Source organism: Salvelinus alpinus, chromosome 9, assembly GCF_045679555.1.
Source record: "Salvelinus alpinus chromosome 9, SLU_Salpinus.1, whole genome shotgun sequence".
NCBI classification, from domain to species: Eukaryota; Metazoa; Chordata; class Actinopteri; order Salmoniformes; family Salmonidae; genus Salvelinus; species Salvelinus alpinus.
The window spans coordinates 59,846,193-59,870,410 of record NC_092094.1 but is presented as its reverse complement, the minus strand read 5'-3'; the positions used below and the strand labels follow the sequence as shown (position 1 = coordinate 59,870,410).

General features: G+C 43.8%; 1 protein-coding gene across 5 annotated transcripts in view; it reads right to left on the bottom strand.

The window, feature by feature from the left end:
- The window catches only part of brsk2a (BR serine/threonine kinase 2a), a 463,611-nt gene that overhangs the window by 18,999 nt on the left and 420,394 nt on the right, over positions 1-24,218 (bottom strand). For 3 of the 5 annotated variants that reach the window (XM_071326833.1, XM_071326836.1, XM_071326835.1), the window contains exons 13-15: positions 12,921-12,981; positions 2,207-2,414; positions 1,566-1,614 (exon numbers count right to left, since the gene is read on the bottom strand). In XM_071326833.1, coding sequence (XP_071182934.1) covers positions 1,566-1,614; positions 2,207-2,414; positions 12,921-12,981 — 318 coding nt within the window. Of the gene's footprint in view, positions 1-826; positions 866-1,565; positions 1,615-2,206; positions 2,415-12,920; positions 12,982-24,218 lie in introns of all 5 variants that reach the window. The other 2 variants (XM_071326834.1, XM_071326832.1) reach the window with 1 other exon arrangement.

Here is a 24,218-nt window from a genome sequence, read left to right as displayed (position 1 = left end):
GTAAACAGCAATGAACGTGACGCAACCGTGGCGCACACAAACACACACGGAAAATAATAATTTTTTGTATGATTCCCAATCAGAGACAACGATAGACAGCTGTCCCTGATTGAGAACCATACCCGGCCCAAACATAGAAATACAGAAACATAGAAAACAAAACATAGAATGCCCACCCCAAATCACACCCTGACCAAACCAAAGGGCGTGACAGTCAGCATTTGTGGGTTTGATTACAGGCTCATTGAGAAAGGCCGTCGTAGGCAGACCTGGCTCTCAAGACAAGATTGGCTATGTGCACACTGCCCACAAAATGAGGTGGACACTGAGCTACACTTCCTAACTTCCTGCCAGATGTATTACCGTATTAGAAACACATATTTCCCTGAGAACCTGAGACGGAGCTGCATTTCCTGACAAAATGTCAAAAATATAAAACAATTAGAGAGTGTCATTTCCCAAAATTTGAAACCCTTATTCAAGGTTTCAAAGACCTCTCTGATGAGAGTAGGCTACCCATCCTTATTTTTTCGAGGACGCAGAGAGCTGTGGGCTGGCTGCCATAAGTTGAGGGACAGTGTCTGACAGACCAACCTGCACATGTACTCTACTGTATGCTTATTGTTTGAATGTATGGTTATTTTGACACTTGGTTACTGTTGTCCCGTTGACAATTTTGATTCTCATTTTGAGAGAGAGAGCGAGAGAGAGCGAGAGAGAGTGCGAGAGAGAGTGCGAGAGAGAGTGCGAGAGAGAGTGCGAGAGAGAGTGCGAGAGAGAGTGCGAGAGAGAGAGAGATGAAGTGGGGATGAGTCTGAATACTTACTCTGGGGATGAGTCTGGTGAGATGCTGCCTTTGTATTTCCTAGGGTAGGATATACAACAGCATTTTTATATTTGATTTACTCTTACATTGCTCCTAAGAGCGCTACTATCACTCCTAAGGCATTTTCTATTGTTCCTAAAGTATTTTAAGGGGTAATCTATTGGTCCTAAGTTCTGTCTTCTATTGCTCTTAAGTCGGGTTCCCCAACTAGTTTTATTTAATTTAAATGTAAATATATATATATATATATATATATATATATATATATATATATACACACATAACTTTTTATTTTATTTTCATTGTTGGACAGAAAAGACACCAGGATATCAGCTCCAAGTGATTTAATTTTGGAAATCTGTTCCCAAGTATTCCATCACATAATAGAGTATTTGTTCCCAAGTATTCCATCACATAATCAAATATTGTATCTGTTTGGGCTTATTGCGGTCAATTTGCAGTCTACACACTTGACCATCCGCTCAAGAAAAAATTGGCCCACGGCTGAACCTAGTTGATGATCCCTGTTGTAAGGGTTCTACTATTACTCCTAAGGGCTCTATTAATACTACTTTGTTGGTGTGTGTGTACTGTGTTGTGTTGTGTGGAATTGGATAAGACAGGTAAAGGTACTTACTCTGGGGTGATGCTGTGTTTGTATGCGTGTTACGTTAGTCAGTGTGTCGTATGTAAGGACTGTGTTGTGTTGAGATGGAGAGGATGGGTAAAAGGTACTTACTCTGGGGAAGACTCTGGTGTGAGGCTGGACATCTCCTCATGTGTGGGAACTGGGTAGAGAGAAGCAAGGTCACAGGTCAGAGAAAGCGAAAAGGTTAGAGAGGGGATCAAAAGCTTGTTGCATTTTTTTTAACCTTTACTTAACTAGGCAAGTCAGTTAAGAACAAATTCTCATTTACAATGACGGCCTACCCCGGCCAAACCCTAATCCAGACAACGCTGGGCCAATTGTGCGCCGTCCTGTGGGACGCCCAATCAAAGCCGGTTGTGATACAGCCTCGAATCGAACAAGGGTCTGTAGTGACGCCTCTAACACGGAGATGCAGTGCCTTAGACCGCTGCTCCACCCGGGAGCCCAAATGCATGCAGCCTGCTCTCATAAAGTAACAATCAGAGCTAGGTTTCCCAAAGACTTCATAGCTAAAGTAGTTCTTCATTTCTCTTGCAGATCTATACTCAGAACAACAAAGTTCTTAATGCAACGAATGTTGTTCATTCACTCACAAAAGATTGACTGTCAAACATTGATTTTATAATTGTTTTCTCGCAGCTGTGCAGCTGAGTTCTGAACAAAAAGGAATTACCATTTTAACTTTGAAGGCTTTAGGAAACCCATTTCTGTGCTTTTTCCTCCCTCAGTACCTTGCAGTTTCCTGCGGTGAAAGCGCGGCGAGCCCAGGAAGCTGTTCTTGATGGAGTTGAGGCGTGTCCTCCAGGGCATGCCGCCGATAGATGGGCTGGGGGGCGGCGTGGGGTTGGGCGTACCCGCCGGGCTCTCCTTGGGTGTGTGCACAGGGGTGCCCTTGGGGGTGGGGAGGGGGCTGCCCCGGGGGGATGGGTGAGGGGTAACCTGTATGAGGGGGATAGATTTGGGACCGTAGTCAGTGCCCGAGTGAGAGGGAGAGGGTGTGGGCGAGGGGGTGGGCGAGGGCGCCACTGGGTGGAAGGGGTGCCATCGAATGGGCGAGAGGGGCACTGCGTCGGGGGCATGGGTGACAGAGAGCTGGGGGGTTGTGGAGGAGGGCGTGGTGAGAGCAGGGCACCGCTGCCCCATGGGGCTGCTCGGGGGTGCTCTGAGAGATGTGACAGAGGTGGCAGAGGAGGAGGGGGATGGGGGCTGGCAGGGGGTAGAGGTCTCCGACTTGGGGGGTGCCATCGCTGGGCCGAGGGAGGGGGTCTCCGGAAGGGGGTTGGAGTGGGTGGACGCAATGGGCTTGGGCAGCAGTTTGGGCTTGGCCGGGAGGGTTTGGTTTCTGGGGTCGGGTGGTAGCAGCTGCCCGCTGTCCGGGGCCAGGGAGTTGGGGGTGGGGGCGCGGTGGGCAACTGTCCAGTTGGTGTGGGGGGCAAGGGGCTCGGGGGAGGGGCAGGGGCTGGAGTTGGGCGACTGGGAGAAGTCTGGAGACCGGGGGGGGACACAGAACTTTCTGAGAGGCTACATTTTGGGTAGAAAGAAGGGAGCATACACATAATATGAACAGTACCAAAAGCAGGGGGCGCACAAAGACACACAGATACACACAACACACACAGACGAATACACACACGATGCCCGCCCACACATGCAGATGCAACACAGAGCAAACAGCCACAAAGCAAGCAGCGAGAAAGACAGCCAGGCACAGATAGGCAGGCGAGGTGTGATACAGTAATGATGGATGGATGGAGGGAGGGGAATATAAAGAAAAAGACAAAAGAAGAACAAACACGGAGTCGGTTAGCTCATTCAGCCAATCGGCCAAGTAGAAAGGCAACAAGACCATGGGACAAACAATGTAAACAAAAAAACAAAACAACAACATCGCAAGCATTCAAAACAGACAAGATGTTAAAAAAAGTGCAAAAGTATGACTTTATATTGGCATGTGACATAAGGTGATGTGCTGTCAGTGCCCAAAGCAAGCAAACACACACAGAAAGGTGAAAGACAAGGCAGGCTAGCTGTGTGAGCAAGGCTTTTGCTGAGACATGAACACCATGGACACTTGGCCTGGTAAACCTTTTGATTCTTTAAAGGGGCAATCTGCAGTTCCCGCATCCATTTTTGGACTTATAAATGAATGATATGTAACCATTGATTCTTGAAGAATATAACTTATTAGTGCCTCGTGCGCTAAGCTCAACCGTTGTACCCCATCAGAACCCAAACTATAAGGGCCTAATTCAATCAGATCCGTTTTAGCCTATGTCCGCATAGCTGATGTTTTGACGGTGTCCGAGTTGGAACTTACTTAGATGGGTCAAATCCACAAGCAGCTCACGGCATTATATCTAAAGCTGACATTGACATTGGCAGCACGGAGTCGCGTGAAGACAAATCCAACGCAGCCTTGTTTTCAAGCGAACACTGGAACGTAAAAGATGTAATCTACACCTCGATTAGGCTGATAGAAATCCTCACTATTTCGTTGAATGGTAGTCAATTTGAGCGTCATCATTTCTATATAGCCTGTACTTTCTCGTTCTGAACTTCTAACACGAGTGGGACGGGTGTGGATTCGTGACAATGACCAAGAGCAGCTGCACAACGACATTACAGCTCCGACGCAGTTACACCTCCGACACTGCCAAAACAGCTATGCAGGTGTCAGCTATCACCGGTTAATGCTTGATTTGATTGAATCTAGGCCTGAGCTTGTTTAACTCCAATGTTTGTAAACAAAGTAAATGTAAACAAATACTATAAAGCTTTAAAATGCAGTTCGAACTATTCTTTTTTATATAATGGATGGTCAGTCCTTGCATCCATAGCTCTGACTATGAATTTAAGAGTGGTTACATTTCTCCAGCCCAGTCCCTCAGCTTTTTACTGAAACGGGCGGGGGAAAAGTTTTGCTATTGTTTCAACTGCTGGTTGCCACAATGACATTTTTTTTTACTTTTTAAAATACTTCAGAGTTATGAGTGCACACCTTCTTCTGATCATGTAGTGACAAACACTCTCAAGTGAGACACAAACCACGTTTCCATCCACAGTTTTAATGTGAATAAAGTCGTACCATATAAAATAGAATCATGACAGCTATGATGGAATCAGGGAGTTTCGGTAAAATGTTAGACAGATCATTTGTTTGTTCGACGTGGTGGGATCTCTTTTTGTGTCTGTAAAATGCATTATGCGAGAAATGGCAATGGAAACGCCTTTATGCGCAAATATTGATATAATAACCATCATGTTAAAGTAAACTTGGAGTCACACAATGATATGGTTTGTGGTCCTCCCACTACGACTCGGGAAATCATGCAGTTTATTAGGGTACGTATTAAATACAGTGCTTTCGGAAAGTGTTCAGACCCCTTGACTTTTTCCACGTTTTGTTACGTTCGTCTTAAATGTAAAATTGATTAAATCATTTTTTTCCTCCATCAATCTACACACAATACCCAATAAAGACAAAGCAAAAACAGGTTTTTAGAAATGTTTGCTCATTTTGGAAAAAGGAAACTGAAATATAACATTTACATAAGTATTTACACCCTTTACTCAGTACTTTGTTGAAGCACCTTTGGCAGCGATTACAGCATCGAGCGTGCTGGTGTATGACACTACAAGCTTGGCACACCTGTATTTGGGGAGTTTCTCCCATTTTTCTCTGCAGATCCTCTCAAGCTCTGTCAGGTTGGATGGGGAGTGTTGCTACACAGCTATGTTCAGTTCTCTCCAGAGATGTTCGATCGGGTTCAAGTCCGGGCTCTTGCTGGGCCACTCAAAGATATTCAGAGACTCATCCCGAAGCCACTCCTGCGTTCTCTTGGCTGTATGCTTAGGGTCATTGTCCTGTTGGAAGGTGAACCTTCGCCCCAGTCTGAGATCCTGAGCGCTCTGGAGCAGGTTTTCATCAATGATCTCTCTGTACTTGGCTTCATTCATCTTTCCTTCGATCCTGACTAGTCTCCCAGTGCCTGCTTCAACATAGGGATGGTGCCAAGTTTCCTACAGACGTGACGCTAGGCATTCAGGCCAAAGAGTTCTTGGTTTCATCAGACCGGAGAATATTGTTTCTCATGGTCTGAGAGTCTTTAGGTGCCTTTTGGCAAACTCCAAGCGTGCTCTCATGTGCCTTTTACTGTGAAGTGGCTTACGGTTGGCCACTGTACAATAAGGCCTGATTGGTGGAGTGCGGCAGAGATGATTGTCCTTCTGGAAGGTTCTCCCATCTCCACAGAGGAACTCTGGAGCTCTGTCAGAGTGACCATCGGGATCTTGGTCACCTTCCTGACAAAAGCCCTTCTCCCCTGATTATTCAGTTTGGCCGGGAGGCCAGCTCTAGAAGAGTCTTGGTGGTTCTAAACTTCTTCTGTCTAAGAATGATGGAGGCCACTGTGTTCTTGGGGCATTCAATGCTGCAGAAATGTTTTGGTACCATTCCCAAGATCTGTGTGTCGACACAATCCTGTCTCTGAGCTATACGGATAATTCCTTCGACCTCATGGCTTGGTTTTTGCTCTGACATGCACTGTCAACTCTGGGACCTTATATAGACAGGTGTGTGCCTTTCCAAATCATGTCCAATCAATTGAATTTACCACAGGTGGACTCCAATCAAGTTGTAGAAACATCTTAAGGATGATCAATGGAAACAGGATGCACCTGAACTCATTTTCGTGTCTCATAGCAAAAGGTCTGAATACGTAAATACATAAATAAGATATTTCTGTTTTTTATTTGTATTACGTTTTTTTTTTTTTTACCCATTTTAGAAATAAGGCTATAAAGTAACAAAATGTGGAAAAAGTGAAGGGGTCTGAATACACTGTAAATACAAATATTCTCACTCTTATCCATAAAATCTCATCAGGTAGACAAGCCTGTATCTGCAAGTTGTTGCCTAGAGCACATGTGCCATGACCAGAGTAGGCACATTTGCTATTTAACACAGTTTTTGTGACCAAAACTATCAGTAGAGTTGAAAGTGCAATGGAAACACATTGATTTAGATTTGTATTCGGTACCTAAAAACTTTGTGTGCACCACATCATCAGGCACTGATTTTAATCTGCAACAAGTCAGTTTGTTGGAAACATACCACTGGAGGGAAAATGTGCATATTTTCTTTTTGCACATTTTTAAATATTCTCATGAAAATGTCGCCAATTGGGTGGAAACCTAGCTACAGAGGTGAAAACTCATGGAGAAATGGCTTCTAAATGTCTCTTTTAATAAAAATAAAAAAAGGTTTATTTATAGAGTACATTGCTTACGCTGGATGTATTTCAAAGTGCTTCACAAAATAGAATAATAAAAGTTGAGAAAGATAAAAAAAAAACGAAATAGTTTTCTAAATGAGGTGAATCAAAATAGTAAAACAATTATAAAACAGAGAGAATAAAATAAAATAAATACAAGTAAATAAGATATAGAGAATGGGATAAAATAGATAGAATGACTAAAAGGACCCTAAGTAAAAGGTCAGCTAAAAAGGTGTGTCTTTTAAGTAATTACATTTTTTTTTGTGACAATGTGTATTTAATTCATATTCTGTTTAATATTTTCTATTAATGACTTCACACATTGTACCTGTGGGCTGCCACTCAGAAGAAGAAGAAGATTAAAAAAAAATTGTAAACACTTTACTTGACACCAAGTGTCATAACACTTTATGACACAGTCATAACCATGTCAAAATGTATCATAACAGCTGACATAACTTGTCATAACCGGTCATAATATGGTCATAATACTGTCATGACACAAATATTTAGATATGTTGTGACATATATTGCGTTATTTTATGGCTGGTTATGACACCTACATAAGAGTGTCAAATGCCACAAAACCTACCACACACAACAAAACATTCCATTACACCATAGCCTACTTGTCAACGGTATGTTTAGGACATTTAACACTTTCTGAAATTGACCATGTTAAATTATCATTGTAATTACGCACACATTGATGTCAGACATGCACCTTCCCAATGCTGTCCTAAAGTATACTTTCTTAGTCCAAGTAAAATGGCACAGGATGGTCATAATGCTTCTTGACAGTGTCATAAAGTGCATTTTCTTAGTCCAAGTGACACAAGATGGTCATAATGCTTCATGACAGTGTCAAAGAGAAATTTCCATTTGGGAATTCCCAAATGCTAGACGAGCTAATTTCTCTAAATTGATCACTGACAATCAGAATAATCCTAGGGTGCTCTTCTCAACTATTGAAAGCCATATTCATTCTGCTCCCTCTACCCCTTACGATCTGTTGTCAACGTCTAAATGTGAAAAGTTTGCAGTGTACTTCAGAGACAAGATATTGTCAATTAGGTTGGGTATCAGCTTAGGCAGACAATCTGACAGATCTGAGTCTATACTGCTAGTCCCTCCCCCAACATCCAGAGTCAATATGGACTATTTTGTCACGGTTGATAATGAAACAACTTCTTAAGAAAAGCACATCCAGCCCTCAGCAATTATAGACCAATTTCTAAACTCCCCCTAAACAGCTCAATGACTTCCTTAGTAAAAATAGTATTTTTTTTATTTGATTGTTGCAACAGCATCAATGGTTACATTTAATTTTGTGTGTGTGTGTGTGTGTGTGTGTGTGTGTGTGTGTGTGTGTGTGTGTGCGTGCAAGCCTTCTCGTGCTAATCTATTGGTGTGGGTCTATATTGAACAACTATATCTTCACTCACTCCCTGTGTCCTGGGAAACCCTTGCCTTACAGCCCAACAGGAACTTGAGCAAATGCCTTGAACATCTTTTACATGGAATCACTTCATGAAACCAGCATCCCAGTTTAAGGCTGGATTTCAGGAATCAATTTTCCTTTCAGATCACCCTGAGAGGCTGCGTGTGTGCTTGCTAACATGTTTGTGTGTGTGTGCGCACATGTGCATGTGTGTGTGTGTGTGTGGCGCAAGCAGCTCATCCTGGTAGTCTGGCTAACCTTCTAGCCTCAGTCTAGTTGGACGAAAAAGGCTACAAACCTTCCCCTTGTGCTAATCAGGAAAAACTGGGATTTTGTATTTTTCAGAATTCCCTGAGCTGGATTTCTACGTGTCTCAGTTCCATGGAGAACAGAAGACAGGATAATAACAGAAGAATCTTGACAGAAAAGAGAGAGGGGCTTTAAGAAGAAAATAGTAACGCTTGGTTATTTTTAGTGTGTGGGTGTGTATCCATCTTGAATCTGTATTATGAAATTATATGTAGTATTGTGTGAAAAGACTTCACGTCATACGCAAATACTGCAAACACGTTACGTCAAAATAATCTAAACCGTTATGTAAATATCTATGTATATCCAAAAAGAAACATAACTATTTTTTCTTTGCTATTGCCCAATGGCATCGTTTATTTATTTTCAATCGGGAGATACAGTGGCTTGCGAAAGTATTCACCCCCTTGGCATTTTTCCTATTTTGTTGCCTTACAACCTGGAATTAAAATAGATTTTTTGGGGGGGTGGATCATTTGATTTACACAACATGCCTATCACTTTGAAGATGCAAAATATTTTTTATTGTGTGACAAACAAGAAATAAGACAAAAAAACAGAAAACTTGAGCGTGCATAACTATTCACCCCCCCAAAGTCAATACTTTGTAGAACCACCTTTTGCAGCAATTACAGCTGCAAGTCTCTTAGGGTATGTCTCTATAAGCTTGGCACATCTAGCCACTGGGATTTTTGCCAATTTTTCAAGGCAAAACTGCTCCAGCTACTTCAAGTTGGATGGGTTCCGCTGGTGTATAGCAATCTTTAAGTCATACCACAGATTCTCAAATGGATTGAGGTCTGGGCTTTGACTAGGCCATTCCAATACATTTAAATGTGTCCCCTTAAACCACTCGAGTGTTGCTTTAGCAGTATGCTTAGGGTCATTGTCCTACTGGAAGGTGAACCTCCGTCCCAGTCTCAAATCTCTGGAAGACTGAAACAGGTTTCCCTCAATAATTTTCCTGTATTTAGCGCCATCCATCATTGCTTTAATTCTGACCAGTTTCTCAGTCCCTGCCAATGAAAAACATCCCCACAGCATGATGCTGCCACCACCATGCTTCACTGTGGGGATGGTTTTCTCAGATGAGAGGTGTTGGGTTTGCGTCAGACATAGCACTTTCCTTGATGGCCAAAAAGCTAAATTTTAGTCTCATCTGACCAGAGTACCTTCTTCCATATGTTTGGGGAGGTCTCCCACATGCTTTTGGCGAACACAAAACGTGATTGATCATTTTTTTCTTTAAGCAATGGCTTTTTTCTGGCCACTCTTCCGTAAAACCCAGCTCTGTGGAATGTACAGCTTAAATTGGTCCTATCGACAGATACTCCAATCTCTGCTGTGGAGCTTTGCACCTCCTTCAGGGTTATCTTTGGTTGCTTCTCTGATTAATGCCCTCCTTGCCTGGTCCATGAGTTTTGGCAAGTTTGTTGTGGTGCCATATTCTTAAAAAAAAATTATAATGGATTTAATGGTGCTTCGTGGGATGTTCAAAGTTTAGGATATTTTTTTTTATAACCCAACCCTGATCTGTACTTCTCCACAACTATGTCCCTGACCTCTTTGGAGAGCTCCTTGGTCTTCATGGTGCCGCTTGCTTGGTGGTGTTGCAGACTCTGGGGCCTTTCAGAACAGGTATATGCTGAGATCATGTGACAGATAATGTGACAGTTAAATAAAGTCCACCTGTGTGCAATCTAACTAATTATGTGACTTCTGAAGGTAATTGGTTGCACCAGATCTTATTTAGGGGCTTCATAGCAAAGGGGTGAATACATATGCACACACAAATTTTCCGCTTTTCATTTTTTTCATTTCACTTCACCAATTTGGACTATTTTGTGTATGTCCATGACATGAAATCAATTTAAATTACAGGTTGTAATGTAACAAAATAGGAAAAACGCCAAGGGGGACGAATACTTTTGCAAGGCACTGTAGGTGAGAGGGAACTAGTACAGGAAGTGAGTGGCATAGGGTTGCAATGGGAGCTGGAAACTTTACCAGTAAACTAACTAGGTATTTGGTAACTTTTTAAAATATTTTTATCAGATGACATCAAGTGGCTTTTTTGGGGACTTCAGATTATCACAGGTGTCTGTAATTATCTCTGGCCCTCTGTGTGGCCTTATCACATATAATAACACAAAAATATTAAAATAATATATAAATAATACATATGTATTATTATATATTTGTTATATATTATATATATATATTTTTTATTTATGATATATTTATTATGTTTTATATATATATAATATATTAAATAATAAAATAGAATGATGAAGTTGTAAAACATTATCCTAAATAAAATTAATACGTTTTATGAATACCATTGGTGTTTAATGAGCATTTCAGCATTAAATATCCTCAATAAAGATAATGTACACACTTTTTTTCATTTTACGATTAAATGTTTTGCTGCCAAATTGGTGGCAGTTGTGAAAAAAAGTCAATAGTTGGAAGAGTTGCAGAGTTAATTGAAAAATAATGGCAATTTTTTCTAGAACCATATGGGGTATCCACTAGAACTTCATGGACAATTTATACACAGATATATATACACTGCTCAAAAAAATAAAGGGAACACTTAAACAACACAATGTAACTCCAAGTCAATCACACTTCTGTGAAATCAAACTGTCCACTTAGGAAGCAACACTGATTGACAATAAATTTCACATGCTGTTGTGCAAATGGAATAGACAACAGTTGGAAATTATAGGCAATTAGCAAGACACCCCCAATAAAGGAGTGGTTCTGCAGGTGGTGACCACAGACCACTTCTCAGTTCCTATGCTTCCTGGCTGATGTTTTGGTCACTTTTGAATGCTGGCGGTGCTTTCACTCTAGTGGTAGCATGAGACGGAGTCTACGACCCACACAAGTGGCTCAGGTAGTGCAGCTCATCCAGGATGGCACATCAATGCGAGCTGTGGCAAGAAGGTTTGCTGTGTCTGTCAGCGTAGTGTCCAGAGCATGGAGGCGCTACCAGGAGACAGGCCAGTACATCAGGAGACGTGGAGGAGGCCGTAGGAGGGCAACAACCCAGCAGCAGGACTGCTACCTCCGCCTTTGTGCAAGGAGGAGCAGGAGGAGCACTGCCAGAGCCCTGCAAAATGACCTCCAGCAGGCCACAAATGTGCATGTGTCTGCTCAAACGGTCAGAAACAGACTCCATGAGGGTGGTATGAGGGCCCGACGTCCACAGGTGGGGGTTGTGCTTACAGCCCAACACCGTGCAGGACGTTTGGCATTTGCCAGAGAACACCAAGATTGGCAAATTCGCCACTGGCGCCCTGTGCTCTTCACAGATGAAAGCAGGTTCACACTGAGCACATGTGACAGATGTGACAGAGTCTGGAGACGCCGTGGAGAACGTTCTGCTGCCTGCAACATCCTCCAGCATGACCGGTTTGGCGGTGGGTCAGTCATGGTGTGGGGTGGCATTTCTTTGGGGGGCCGCACAGCCCTCCATGTGCTCGCCAGAGGTAGCCTGACTGCCATTAGGTACCATGTCTCGCTCCATCCACCAACGCCACGTTGCACCACAGACTGTCCAGGAGTTGGCGGATGCTTTAGTCCAGGTCTGGGAGGAGATCCCTCAGGAGACCATCCGCCACCTCATCAGGAGCATGCCCAGGCGTTGTAGGGAGGTCATACAGGCACGTGGAGGCCACACACACTACTGAGCCTCATTTTGACTTGTTTTAAGGACATTACATCAAAGTTGGATCAGCCTGTAGTGTGGTTTTCCACTTTAATTTTGAGTGTGACTCCAAATCCAGACCTCCATGGGTTGATAAATTTGATTTCCATTGATAATTTTTGTGTGATTTTGTTGTCAGCACATTCAACTATGTAAAGAAAAAAGTATTTAATAAGAATATTTCATTCATTCAGATCTAGGATGTGTTATTTTAGTGTTCCCTTTATTTTTTTGAGCAGTGTATATATATTTATACTATATAGGAATACATCCTTTAAAGTTATTTGTGTAAATTACCAAAGTTACCGTAGATTGCCATAAGATCTCGGGAACGTTGGTAAATCGAACCCCTGCCACCTGAGACATAATGTGGTCCAGGGGCTGCAGCACTACCACCAGACCAGCCTCTTGCACATGCATTAGTAGGGGCACTATCATTTTTATTCTATGTTGAATGACTAATGCTTAAGTAATTCCAGTGTAGATCCTGTATTTGTTTCAGGCCAAGCTCCTATCCTCAGTTATCCTGGTCAGGAGCATCTAGCTACGCTGACTGTGTTGGTCTCATGTGATGACATAAAAACAAATACCAATCAAGGCGTAGACAGGCAGCAGGTTTAAGGGTGGATTGTGTGATGCCTGAGGGAAAACACAGGGGTCCTGATAAAGGGGGTGAGACGGGGGGATTGGGGAGAGGTACTTACCCGTGGGCTGCTGAGAGGGCTAGTGGAGAGACCGGAAGATGCTCCACTTATGGACCTTGACCTGTGGAAGACACACACATGCACAGACACACAGACACAGACACACACACACACACATCTCAGTGTTAAGAGAGAAAGAAACATGGAAAACGACAGCGTTTGAGGTGAGAGGGTAAGGAGATGGCAAAAGCATTACATGAGACTAACCACTACAGCTAGGATGCTACAAAGCCCTCTAGAAGCATTGAGCTATTCAAACAGGTTCACACCAGGACATTCATAGAAGGTTACATTGAATGTGAACTTCACTCAAATCTAAAATTCAACTTTTGACGTCAATTAGACATTTGCAGAAAAACATTCCCCACATATCTTGAGTTTTATTATTAGTGTGCATTCCGGAAAACAAAAACACTCTAGAAATGTGACATTTATCTGATTGTATAACCCGGATGTGTTTTCCGTTTGACCAATCAAACAAATCAAAGCTGTTTTTAATATTTGTTCTCTCTGTGGCAGTGAAAAGGTTCCTGGGGCACACATAAAGTAAAGCTCATCTATTCATTTGGTTTCTATGTGTCTTGTTTTTGTTCTTCAAAAAATTCCAGCAGATGACATCAATAACCTGTGCTCCAAAATGAACAATCACAGGACAATCTGTCTCCGTCACACACAACTATATCAACTCCCAGACAGCACGTTCATGATCTGTCAGAAGAATGTCTTGTCTCCTTTATTTTGCTCTCCTCCCTCTTTTTCACTCTTTTGATTTGATATCTCACTCGTTTGTTTTTCTCCCACTATCTATCTCGCTCTATTCCTTTCCACCCTCTCCCTTTTTCCTCACCTTCCCTCCTTTTCAGCTTCATCAGTTATTTTAGACATAAATCTACACAGCACAGGTAGGATCAAGGGTTGTGGAGGGGAGAAGACATTTCCAATGGAACTTTTTGACATGGAGCTGAACCGGAGACTGGAGCTGAACCAAAGAAATGGAGGAAAGGGAGACTGCTGGGTCCTCAGATCCTCAAAAGGTTCTGCAGCTGCACCATCGAGAGCATCCTGACTGGTTGCATCACTTGCCTGGTATGGCAACTGCTCGGCCTCTGACCGCAAGGCACTACAAAGAGTAGTGCGTACGGCCCAGTACATCACAGGGGCCAAACTTCTTGCCATCCAGGACCTCTATACCAGGCGGTGTCAGAGTAAGTCTATAAAACTTGTCAATGACTCCAGCCACCCTAGTCATAGACTGTTCTCTCTGCTACAGCACGACAAGCAGTACCAGAGCGCCAAATTAAGGTCCACGAGGCGTCTTAACAGTTTCTACCCCCCAAGCCATAAGACTACTGAACATCTAACCAAATGGCTACCCAGACTATTTGCATTGGCCCCCCGCCTTGTTTTTACACTGCTGCTACTCTAAGTTATTACCTATGCATAATTCACTTTAGTAACTCTACCTACATGTATATATTACCTCGATTAACCGGTGCCCCGCACATTGACTTTGTACCTTCTTAGGATACCTTTCATTTTTCTCTGTTTTATTTTAGTCAACGGTGTTTAGTATTATTCACCAAAGTTCATCATGTTAATGTGTAGGTGTTCTCTGGCTTTTCTCTCTACTTTACTACACCATCAGGCACCCTAGCCAATATGAGGGGGAGGTAGGGTTCTTCTGACTGTAGTCCCGCCAGCTCACCACTACACACGCACGCACACACACACACAGCCATGTTTTTGTTACTTGTCAGGACTTTTTGGGGAGTAAAAATGTATTCCCATTCAAAATCAAATTTTTCTGAACTGTTAAACCTAACTCTAACCTTAACCCTTTAAACCTAATAGAATTAAGGTTAGGAGTTAGGGTTATGATTATTGTTTGGGTTAGTGTTACGGTTACGGTTAGGTTGAAGGTTAGGAGTTAAAGAAAATAGAATTTTGAATGGGAATCAATTGTTTGGTTCTCTCTGCTACCGCACGGCAAGCGATACCGGAGCGTCAAGTCTAGGCTCAAGAGACTTCTAAACAGCTTCTACCCCCCAAGCCATAAGACTACTGAACATCTAATCAAATGGTTACTCAGACTATTTGCATTGCCCCCCCACACCCCCTTCTTTTTACACTGATGCTACTCTCTGTTATTATCTATGCATACGTCAGTTTAATAACTCTACCCACATGTATATATTACCTCAATTACCTCGACTAACCGGTGCCCCGCACATTGACTCTGTACCGGTACCCCCTGTACATAGCCTCGCTATTGTTAACACAAACATTTTTGTGTGTCTGAGTGTATTTCTGTGGATGAGACCTTGTCAGTTAAGATGCCCTTTTCTGCTTTATTCAAACAGCTAAACCTGACAGTTCCAATCATCTACATATTAATACAAAACAGTTTACTGACATATTAGCTTGTCTAAATCCAATAAAGACAGGACATTCAAAATCTAATTTGACCTATGCACCAACACGGCTTTTCATCATCAGCAGCTTGACTACTGCTCGAGTACTGCAGCTTTACTGATCTACTGTACCTCAACAACAGATGTACTCACATCGGATGGGTTGATTAGGATTCAAACCTCTCAAACAGCCTAATCCATACTCTTAAGAGTACGTTTACCCAATTAATGTACTTGAATGTAAATGTGCTTTTTCATGTAAGACATCATCCCATTCCACAAATGTATTTAAAACGTTATTGAGAGGTTATCCCGGACACAGATTAAGCCCAAAATTACTTCTGGTCGTGGACTAGGTGTAATGTGTGCCGGGGGAAACCGCTGCTTAACGCTACATTTTGTCCTAGCTTTATACATAAGCTTTTTCAGATGGGAAATGGACAAGGGACACTACCATTCAAAAGTTTAGGGACAGTTAGAAATGTCCTTGTTTTTTTGTTTTTTTTGTCCATTAAAATAACATAAAATTGATCAGAAATACAGTGTTGACATGTTTTATGTTGTAAATGACTATCGTAGCTGGAAATGGCTGCTTTTTGATGGAATATCTACATAGGTGTACAGAGGCCCATTATCAGCAACCCTCCCTCTTGTTGTTCCAATGGCACGTTGTGTTAGCTAATCCAAGTTTATCATTTTAAAAGGCTAATTCATTAGAAACCCCTTTTGCAATTATGTTAGCACAGCTGAAACTGTTGTAAAGAAGCAATTAAACTGGCCTTCTCTAGACTAGTTGAGTATCTGGAGCATCAGCATTTGTCGGTTCAATTACAGGCTCAAAATGGCCAGAAACAAAGGAACTTTCTTCTGAAACTCGTCAGTCTATTCTTGTTCTGAGAAATGAAGGCTATTCCATGTGAGAAATTTGCTTAGAAACTGAAGATCTCATACAACGCTGTGTACCACTCCCTTCACAGAACAGCACAAACTGGCTCTAACCAGAATAGAAAGAGGAGTGGGAGGCCCCGGTGCACAACTGAGCAAGAGGACAAGTACATTAGAGTGTCACAAGTCCTCAACTGGCACCTTCATTAAATAGTACCCGCAAAACATGAGTCTCAAAGTCAACAGTGAGGAGCCGACTCCGGGATGCTGGCCTTCTAGGCAGAGTTCCTCTGTCCAGTGTCTGTGTTCTTTTGCCCATCTTCATCTTTTCCTTGTATTGGCCAGTTTGAAATATGGCTTTTTTTTCCAACTCTGCCTTGAGGGCCAGCATCCCGGAGTCGCCTCTTCACTCTAGTCTAAAGAAGGCCAGTTGTATTGCTTCTTTAATCAGCTCAACAGTTTTCAGCTGTGCTAACATAATTGCAAAATAGTTTTCTAATGATCAATTCGCCTTTTAAAATGATAAACTTGGATTAGCTAACACAACGTGCCATTGGAACACAGGAGTGATGGTTGCTGATGTAGATATTCCATAAAAATCAGCCGTTTCCAGCTACAATTGTAACGGTGTTCCTCCTCCTCTTCATACGAAGAGGAGGAGTAGTGATTCGACCAAGGCGCAGCGTTGTGATATGACATGATATTTATTTAAACAAGACGAAAACAAACTATACTTGAATAAACTAACAAATAACAAAACGATGTAGACAAACCTGAACGTAAGAACTTACATGTAACTCGAAGAACGCACGAACAGGAAAAATGACTACATAAAACGAAACGAACAAACAAACCGAAAACAGTCCCGTATGGTGCAACATAGACAGACACAGGAGACAACCACCCACAACAATCAAAGTGAAAACACCTACCTTAATATGGCTCTCAATCAGAGGAAATGAAAACCACCTGCCTCTAATTGAGAGCCATATCAGGTCACCCTTAAACCAACACAGAAACACATAACAAAGACTACCCACCCAAACTCACGCCCTGACCGTCAAACACATACAAAACAACAGAAAACAGGTCAGGAACGTGACAGAACCCCCCCTCAAGGTGCGAACTCCGGGCGCACCACCAAAAGTCTAGGGGAGGGTCTGGGTGGGCGTCTGACCACGGTGGTGGCTCAGGCTCTGGGCGAGGTCCCCACCCCACCATAGTCAAACCCAACTTCCGTCTTCCCCTCTGAATGACCACCCTCCTATTCCACCCACTTACTTTAAAGGGTACCGTCGATATAAGGGGCAGCACCGGGATAAGGTAGCTCAAGACAGAGAGGTAGGTCAGGATAGAGAGGTAGGTCAGGATAGAGAGGTAGGTCAGGATAGAGGGGCAACTCCGGACTGAAGGGCAGCTCCGGACAGAGAGACAGCTCTGGACTGAGGGGCAGTTCTGGATGGCTGGCTCTGGCGGATCCTGGCTGGACGGCTCTGGCGGATCCTGGCTGGACGGCTCTGGCGGATCCTGGCTGGACGGCTCTGGCGGATCCTGGCTGGACGGCTCATGGCTGGCTGACGGATCTGGCTGCTCATGGCTGGCTGACGGATCTAGCTGCTCATGGCTGGCTGACGGATCTGGCTGCTCATGGCTGGCTGACGGATCTGGCTGCTCATGGCTGGCTGACGGCTCTGGACGCTCATGGCTCGCTGGCGGCTCTGGCATATCCTGTCTGGTTGGCGGCTCTGGCAGATCCTGTCTGGTTGGCGGCTCTGGCAGATCCTGTCTGGTTAGCGGCTCTGGCAGATCCTGTCTGGTTAGCGGCTCTGGCAGATCCTGTCTGGTTAGCGGCTCTGGCAGATCCTGTCTGGTTAGCGGCTCTGGCAGATCCTGTCTGGTTATCGGCTCTGGCAGATCCTGTCTGGTTGGCGGCTCTGGCAGATCCTGTCTGACGAATGGCTCTAGCGGCTCCTGACTGACTATCGGCTCTGACGGCTCGGGACAGACGGGCGGCTCTAATGGCTCGGGACAGACGGATGGCTCAGACGGCACTGGGCAGACGGATGGCTCAGACGGCACTGGGCAGACGGATGGCTCAGACGGCGCTGGGGAGACGGATGGCTCAGATGGCGCTGGGGAGACGGATGGCTCAGATGGCGCTGGGGAGACGGATGGCTCAGATGGCGCTGCGGAGACGGATGGCTCTGGCTGATCCTGTCTGGCGGAAGGCTTTGGCTGCTCCTGTCTGGCGGAAGGCTCTAGCGGCTCCTGTCTGGCGGAAGGCTCTGAAGGCTCAATACAGACGGGCAGTTCATGCGGCGCTTGGCAGACGGAAGACTCTGGCCGGCTGAGACGCACTGTAGGCCTGGTGCGTGGTGCCGGAACTGGAGGCACCGGACTGGAGACACGCACTTCAAGCCTAGTGCGGGGAGCAGGAACAGGGCACACTGACCTCTCGAAGCGCACTATAGGCCTGGTGCGTGGTACCGGCACTGGTGGCACCGGGCTGAGGGCACGCACATCAGGACGAGTACGGTGAGAAGGAACAGTGTGTACAGGGCTCTGGAGACGCACAGGTGGCTTAGTGCGTGGTGCCGGAACTGGAGGCACTGGGCTGGAGACACGCACCATAGGAAGAGTGCGTGGAGGAGGAACAGGGCTCTGAAAACGCACTGGAAGCCTGGTGCGTGGTGTAGGCACTGGTGGTACTGGGCTGGGGCGGGGAGGTAGTGCCGGAAATACCGGACCGTGCAGGCGTACTGGCACCCTTGAGCATTGAGCCTGCCCAACCTTACCTGGTTGAATGCTCCCCGTCGCCCGCCCAGTGCGGGGAGGTGGAATAACCCGCACCGGGCTATGTAGGCGAACCGGGGACACCATGCGTAAGGCTGGTGCCATGTAAGCCGGCCCGAGGAGACGCACTGGAGACCAGACGCGTTGAGCCGGCCTCATGACACCTGGCTCAATGCCCAATCTAGCCCTACCAGTGCGGGGAGGTGGAATAACCCGCACCGGGCTATGCACACGTACAGGAGACACCGTGCGCTCTACTGCGTAACACGGTGTCTGCCTGTACTCTCGCTCTCCACGGTTAGCCTGGGAAGTGGGCGCAGGTCTCCTACCTGCCCTCGGCCCACTACCTCTTGGCCCACCACCTCTTAGCCTCCCCCCAATACATTTTTGGGTAGTACTCACGGGCTTTTCGGGCTTCCGTGCTAGACGCGTCCCCTCATAACGCCGGTTCCTCTCTCCGGTTTCCTCCGCTCTCCGAGCTGCCTCCAGCTGTTCCCATGGGCGGCGATTCACTTCAACTTTAGCCCATGGTCCCTTTCCTTCCATGATTTCCTCCCAAGACCAGAAATCCTGCTTCGTGCGCTGTCCGTTAACCCGCTGCTTGATCCGGGTTTGGTGGGTGGTTCTGTAACGGTGTTCCTCCTCCTCTTCATACGAAGAGGAGGAGTAGTGATTCGACCAAGGCGCAGCGTTGTGATATGACATGATATTTATTTAAACAAGACGAAAACAAACTATACTTGAATAAACTAACAAATAACAAAACGATGTAGACAAACCTGAACGTAAGAACTTACATGTAACTCGAAGAACGCACGAACAGGAAAAATGACTACATAAAACGAAACGAACAAACAAACAAACCGAAAACAGTCCCGTATGGTGCAACATAGACACAGACACAGGAGACAACCACCCACAACAATCAAAGTGAAAACACCTACCTTAATATGGCTCTCAATCAGAGGAAATGAAAACCACCTGCCTCTAATTGAGAGCCATATCAGGTCACCCTTAAACCAACACAGAAACACATAACAAAGACTACCCACCCAAACTCACGCCCTGACCGTCAAACACATACAAAACAACAGAAAACAGGTCAGGAACGTGACAACAATAGTCATTTACATCATGAACAATGTCTACACTGTATTTCTGATCATTTTGATGTTATTTTAATGGACACATTGTTTTGCTTAACTTTCAAAAACAAGGACATTTCAAGTGACCCCAAACTTTTGAACAGTAGTGTAGTTGACAGCTTTTGAACATATTTCGATTATGTTCCTGTTATAAACAATGGAGTAATGCAACCTTATATTTTGGGTTATGATAGGGTAAGAAAGTTACGCTATGCTCGAAACATTTATAAGGTATAGTATTTAAAGGGTCAATCTGTGATTGCTTCATACATTTTTTTACTTTTCAATTATTTACACACACCCATTGATTCTTGAAGTTACAACTTCTATGATAAATGCCTCATGAGCTTAGTCCAATTGTCATACCCAATCAGAACCCCAAAAATGTACTTGATCAACTCAATTGTTTGTAAACAATGTCATTTTTAAGAAAAAAAAGTTAGCCTCTGAACATGGTCCAAATTTTTATTTTGTTTCCAGAGGGCTTATGAATGTGAGAGTGGTAACATTTCTCCACCCCCAATTCTTCAGATTTTTACCAAAACAGTGGTGGGTGTGGCTTTGTTGTTTGAACTGCAGCTTGCCCCTTTAAGAACCAATTTGTATATATTAAGATTAGGATCATTGCACAGATTCCCTAATGGCAGATATGCATCTTACATGAAAAAAATAAGTTTACATTAACAAGTACATTAATTGGGTAAAGGTGCTCTAAGAGTATGCATTAGGCTGTTTGAGAGGTTTGAATCCTAATCAACCCATCCAATGTGAGTACATCTGTTGTTGAGGTACAGTAGATCAACAAAGGTACAGTACTCTAGCAGTAGTCAAGTTGCTGATGCTAAAATGCCTTGTTAGTGCTAAACTCAAATTAGCTTAGAAGTTCCTGTCTTTTTTGGCTTCAGACAAATGCTAATATTTCACTTAAAACATAGTTTTCGGTTCATTTCCATGTTTTTTTCCCTGGAAGGTCTGATAATAGCACATAACCTGCCACCAAAAGTATTACCGTGGACTATAACAATTTGAAATGGAATGAAACAACATGGTGGTCAATGGCAGTCTAAAGTGGTTGGTTTTCAAAATGGTACAGCTCTTTGTCGTTAGTAGGGCTATTTTTTTCTCTTCTTAGTAGTACATGATTAGGTTTAGTTTTTCTTAATGTTTAATTTTTTTTTTATTTAGTCTGTAAGCTGTGAGACTACACACTCCAGTACAGTAGGTGTTGGCATGCACCTCTAACGTTTCTTTACGGACCACCATGATATCTTAGAAGAAGAAGACCAGGAGCCGTTTTTCATAATATGCGAGTGATAACATTGTAGTATGGATGACGCCTGGCCTGGAATGGGAAGCTAACTAAAGTTGGCTAGCTTTTATAAAACCCTGACTAGCTTGCTTCATAGTATACCACTCTGGTCACACACTGTGACACACACACCAACCCCCACTCCCTTGTATCTCTCTCCATTAGTCTAATGTCTGGGATGCCAGTGAGATGTTCAACTACGAGACGTAAGGAGTCAACTCCACCTATGGTTTCCTCTCCATGTACACGTGAGTATCCTCCACTCGGCTCTTCAATGTCTCCTCAATGTCTTATGCAGTATTTTCCTCGACAAGTACACCATTACCAACCAGAATACCTGTATTTATACTGGTTACTTACTGATAATCTAGAAGAAAAAGAAACGCACACCTATTTAGGCGAGGTGCTGGCTAGCGGAGTAGAAAACTTGAAAATAAAGGAGAGCCGCACACTCTAGGAGCTCAGATGCAAAAATGTAATATCCAACGTTTCGACAGCCAAGCTGTCTTCATCAGGTGATGAATTTTTGCATCTGAGCTCCTAGAGTGTGCGGCTCTCCTTTATTTTCATACTTACTGATAATACCATATCAATTTTCTCTCTTTCCAATCTACAGCGCATGCGGAAAGTATTCAGACCCCTTCACTTTTCCCTCATCAATCTACACACAACAGCCCATAATGACAAAGCAATAACAGTTTTTTAGAAATGTTTGCTAATAAAAAAAAATTAAAAAAAATGAAATATCACATTGACATAAGTATTCAGACCCTTTGCTCAGTACTTTGTTGAAGGTCCTTCGGCAGCGATTACAGCCTTGAGTTCTTTGGGGTATGATGATACTAGCTTGGCACACCTGTATTTGGGGAGTTTCTCCCATTCTTCTCTGCAGATCTTCTCAAGCTCTGTCAAGTTGCCTGGGGAGTTTCGCTGCAAAGCTATTTTCATGTCTCTCCAGAGATGTTCGATCGCGTCCAATTCCGGGCTCTGGCTGGGCCACTTAAGGACATTCAGAGACTTGTCCCGAAGCCACTCCTGTGTTATTTTGGCTGTGTGCTTAGGGTCGTTGTTCTGTTGGAAGGTGAACCTTTGCCCCATTCTGAGGTCCTGAGCTCTCTGAACCAGGTTGTCATCAAGTATCTCTCTGTACTTTGCTCTGTTCTTCTTTCCCTCGATCCTGACTAGTCTCCTAGTCCCTGATGCTGCCATCACCATGATTCACCGTAGGGATGGTTCCAGGTTTCCTCCAGACATGACTCTTTGCTTTCAGGCCAAAGAGTTCAATCTTGTTTCTTGTGGTCTGTCCTATGGACGCCTTTTGGTCAAATCCAAGCGGGATATCATGTGTCTTTTATTGAGGAGTGGCTTCTGTCTGGCCACTCTACCATAAGGCCTGAATGGTGGAGTGCTCTCCTTTTGGAAGGTTCTCCCATCTCCAAAGAGGAACTCTGGAGCTCTGTCAGAGTGACCATTTGGGTTCTTGGTCACCTTCCTGACCAAGGCCCTTCTCCCCGATTGCTCAGTTTGGCTGGCAGCCAGCTCTAGGAAGTCTTGGGGATTCCAAACTTCTTCTATTTAAGAATGATGGAGGCCACTGTGTTCTTGGGGATCTTCAATAGAGCAGAAATATGTTGGTACCCTTCCCCAGATCTGTGCCTCGACACAATCCTGTTTCAGAGCTCTGCGGACAATTCCTTCGACCTTATGGCTTGGTTTTTCCTCTGACATGCAATGTCAACTGTGGGACCTTATATGGACAGGTGTCAGGCTTTCCAAATCATGTCAAATAAATTGAATTTACCACAGGTGGACTCCAATCAAGTTGTAAAAACATCTCAAGGATTATCATTGGAAACAGGATGCACCTGTGCTCAATTTTCATTCTCATAGCAAAGTGTCTGAATACGTATGTAAATAAGTCATGTTCTTTATTTTTTATACATTTTCAAACATTTCTAAAAAACTGTTTGCACTGTCATTATGGGGTAATGTGTGTAGATTGATAAGGAAAATGTTTTATTTAATACATTTTAGAATAAGGCTGTAATGTAACAAAATGTGGAAAAAGTCAAGGGGTCTGAGTACTTTCCGAGTGTACTATATAAAAAGGATCATAAAATAACCAACCAACATTAACTCTTGAACCAGTCAAGCTAGACAGACCAAACCAACTTTTTCATGTTCAGGCAATTCTAACTTCAAATTCATAAATGTTTGTTTTGTTCCTCAAAACGCAAAATGTCGCTCAAACAGAAGCAGGAACTAAAAAAGAGACCCTGATCAACAACCAAAACTAAACAAGTGAGGTTTTAGGAGGGGTTCTGAAAGACACTTTGGGGATTTCCAAAGAAAGTTCACTATGGACAAAACCCACACCAAACTTAAAGACAGAAAGCAAACTAAGAATGTGTAGCAAAATCAGGGAAATCAGATAAAGGATTGTTTGTCTAGAAAGAAAAATATGGAGAGATTAAAAAAAAGGTGCTAACCATACACATCTATCTAGACAACTGGAGCACTGGAATAGTCTGGAGATGTGTTGGGTCATTGTCCTGTTGAAAAACAAATGATAGTCCCACTAAGCACAAACCAGATGGGATAGCATATCCCTCTTAAGTGTGCCTTGAATTCTAAATAAATCACAGACAGTGTCACCAGCAAAGCACCCCCACACCATCACACCTCCTCCTCCATGCTTCACAGTGAGAACCACACATGCAGAGATCATCCGAAACCAAAAATCTCAAATTTGGAC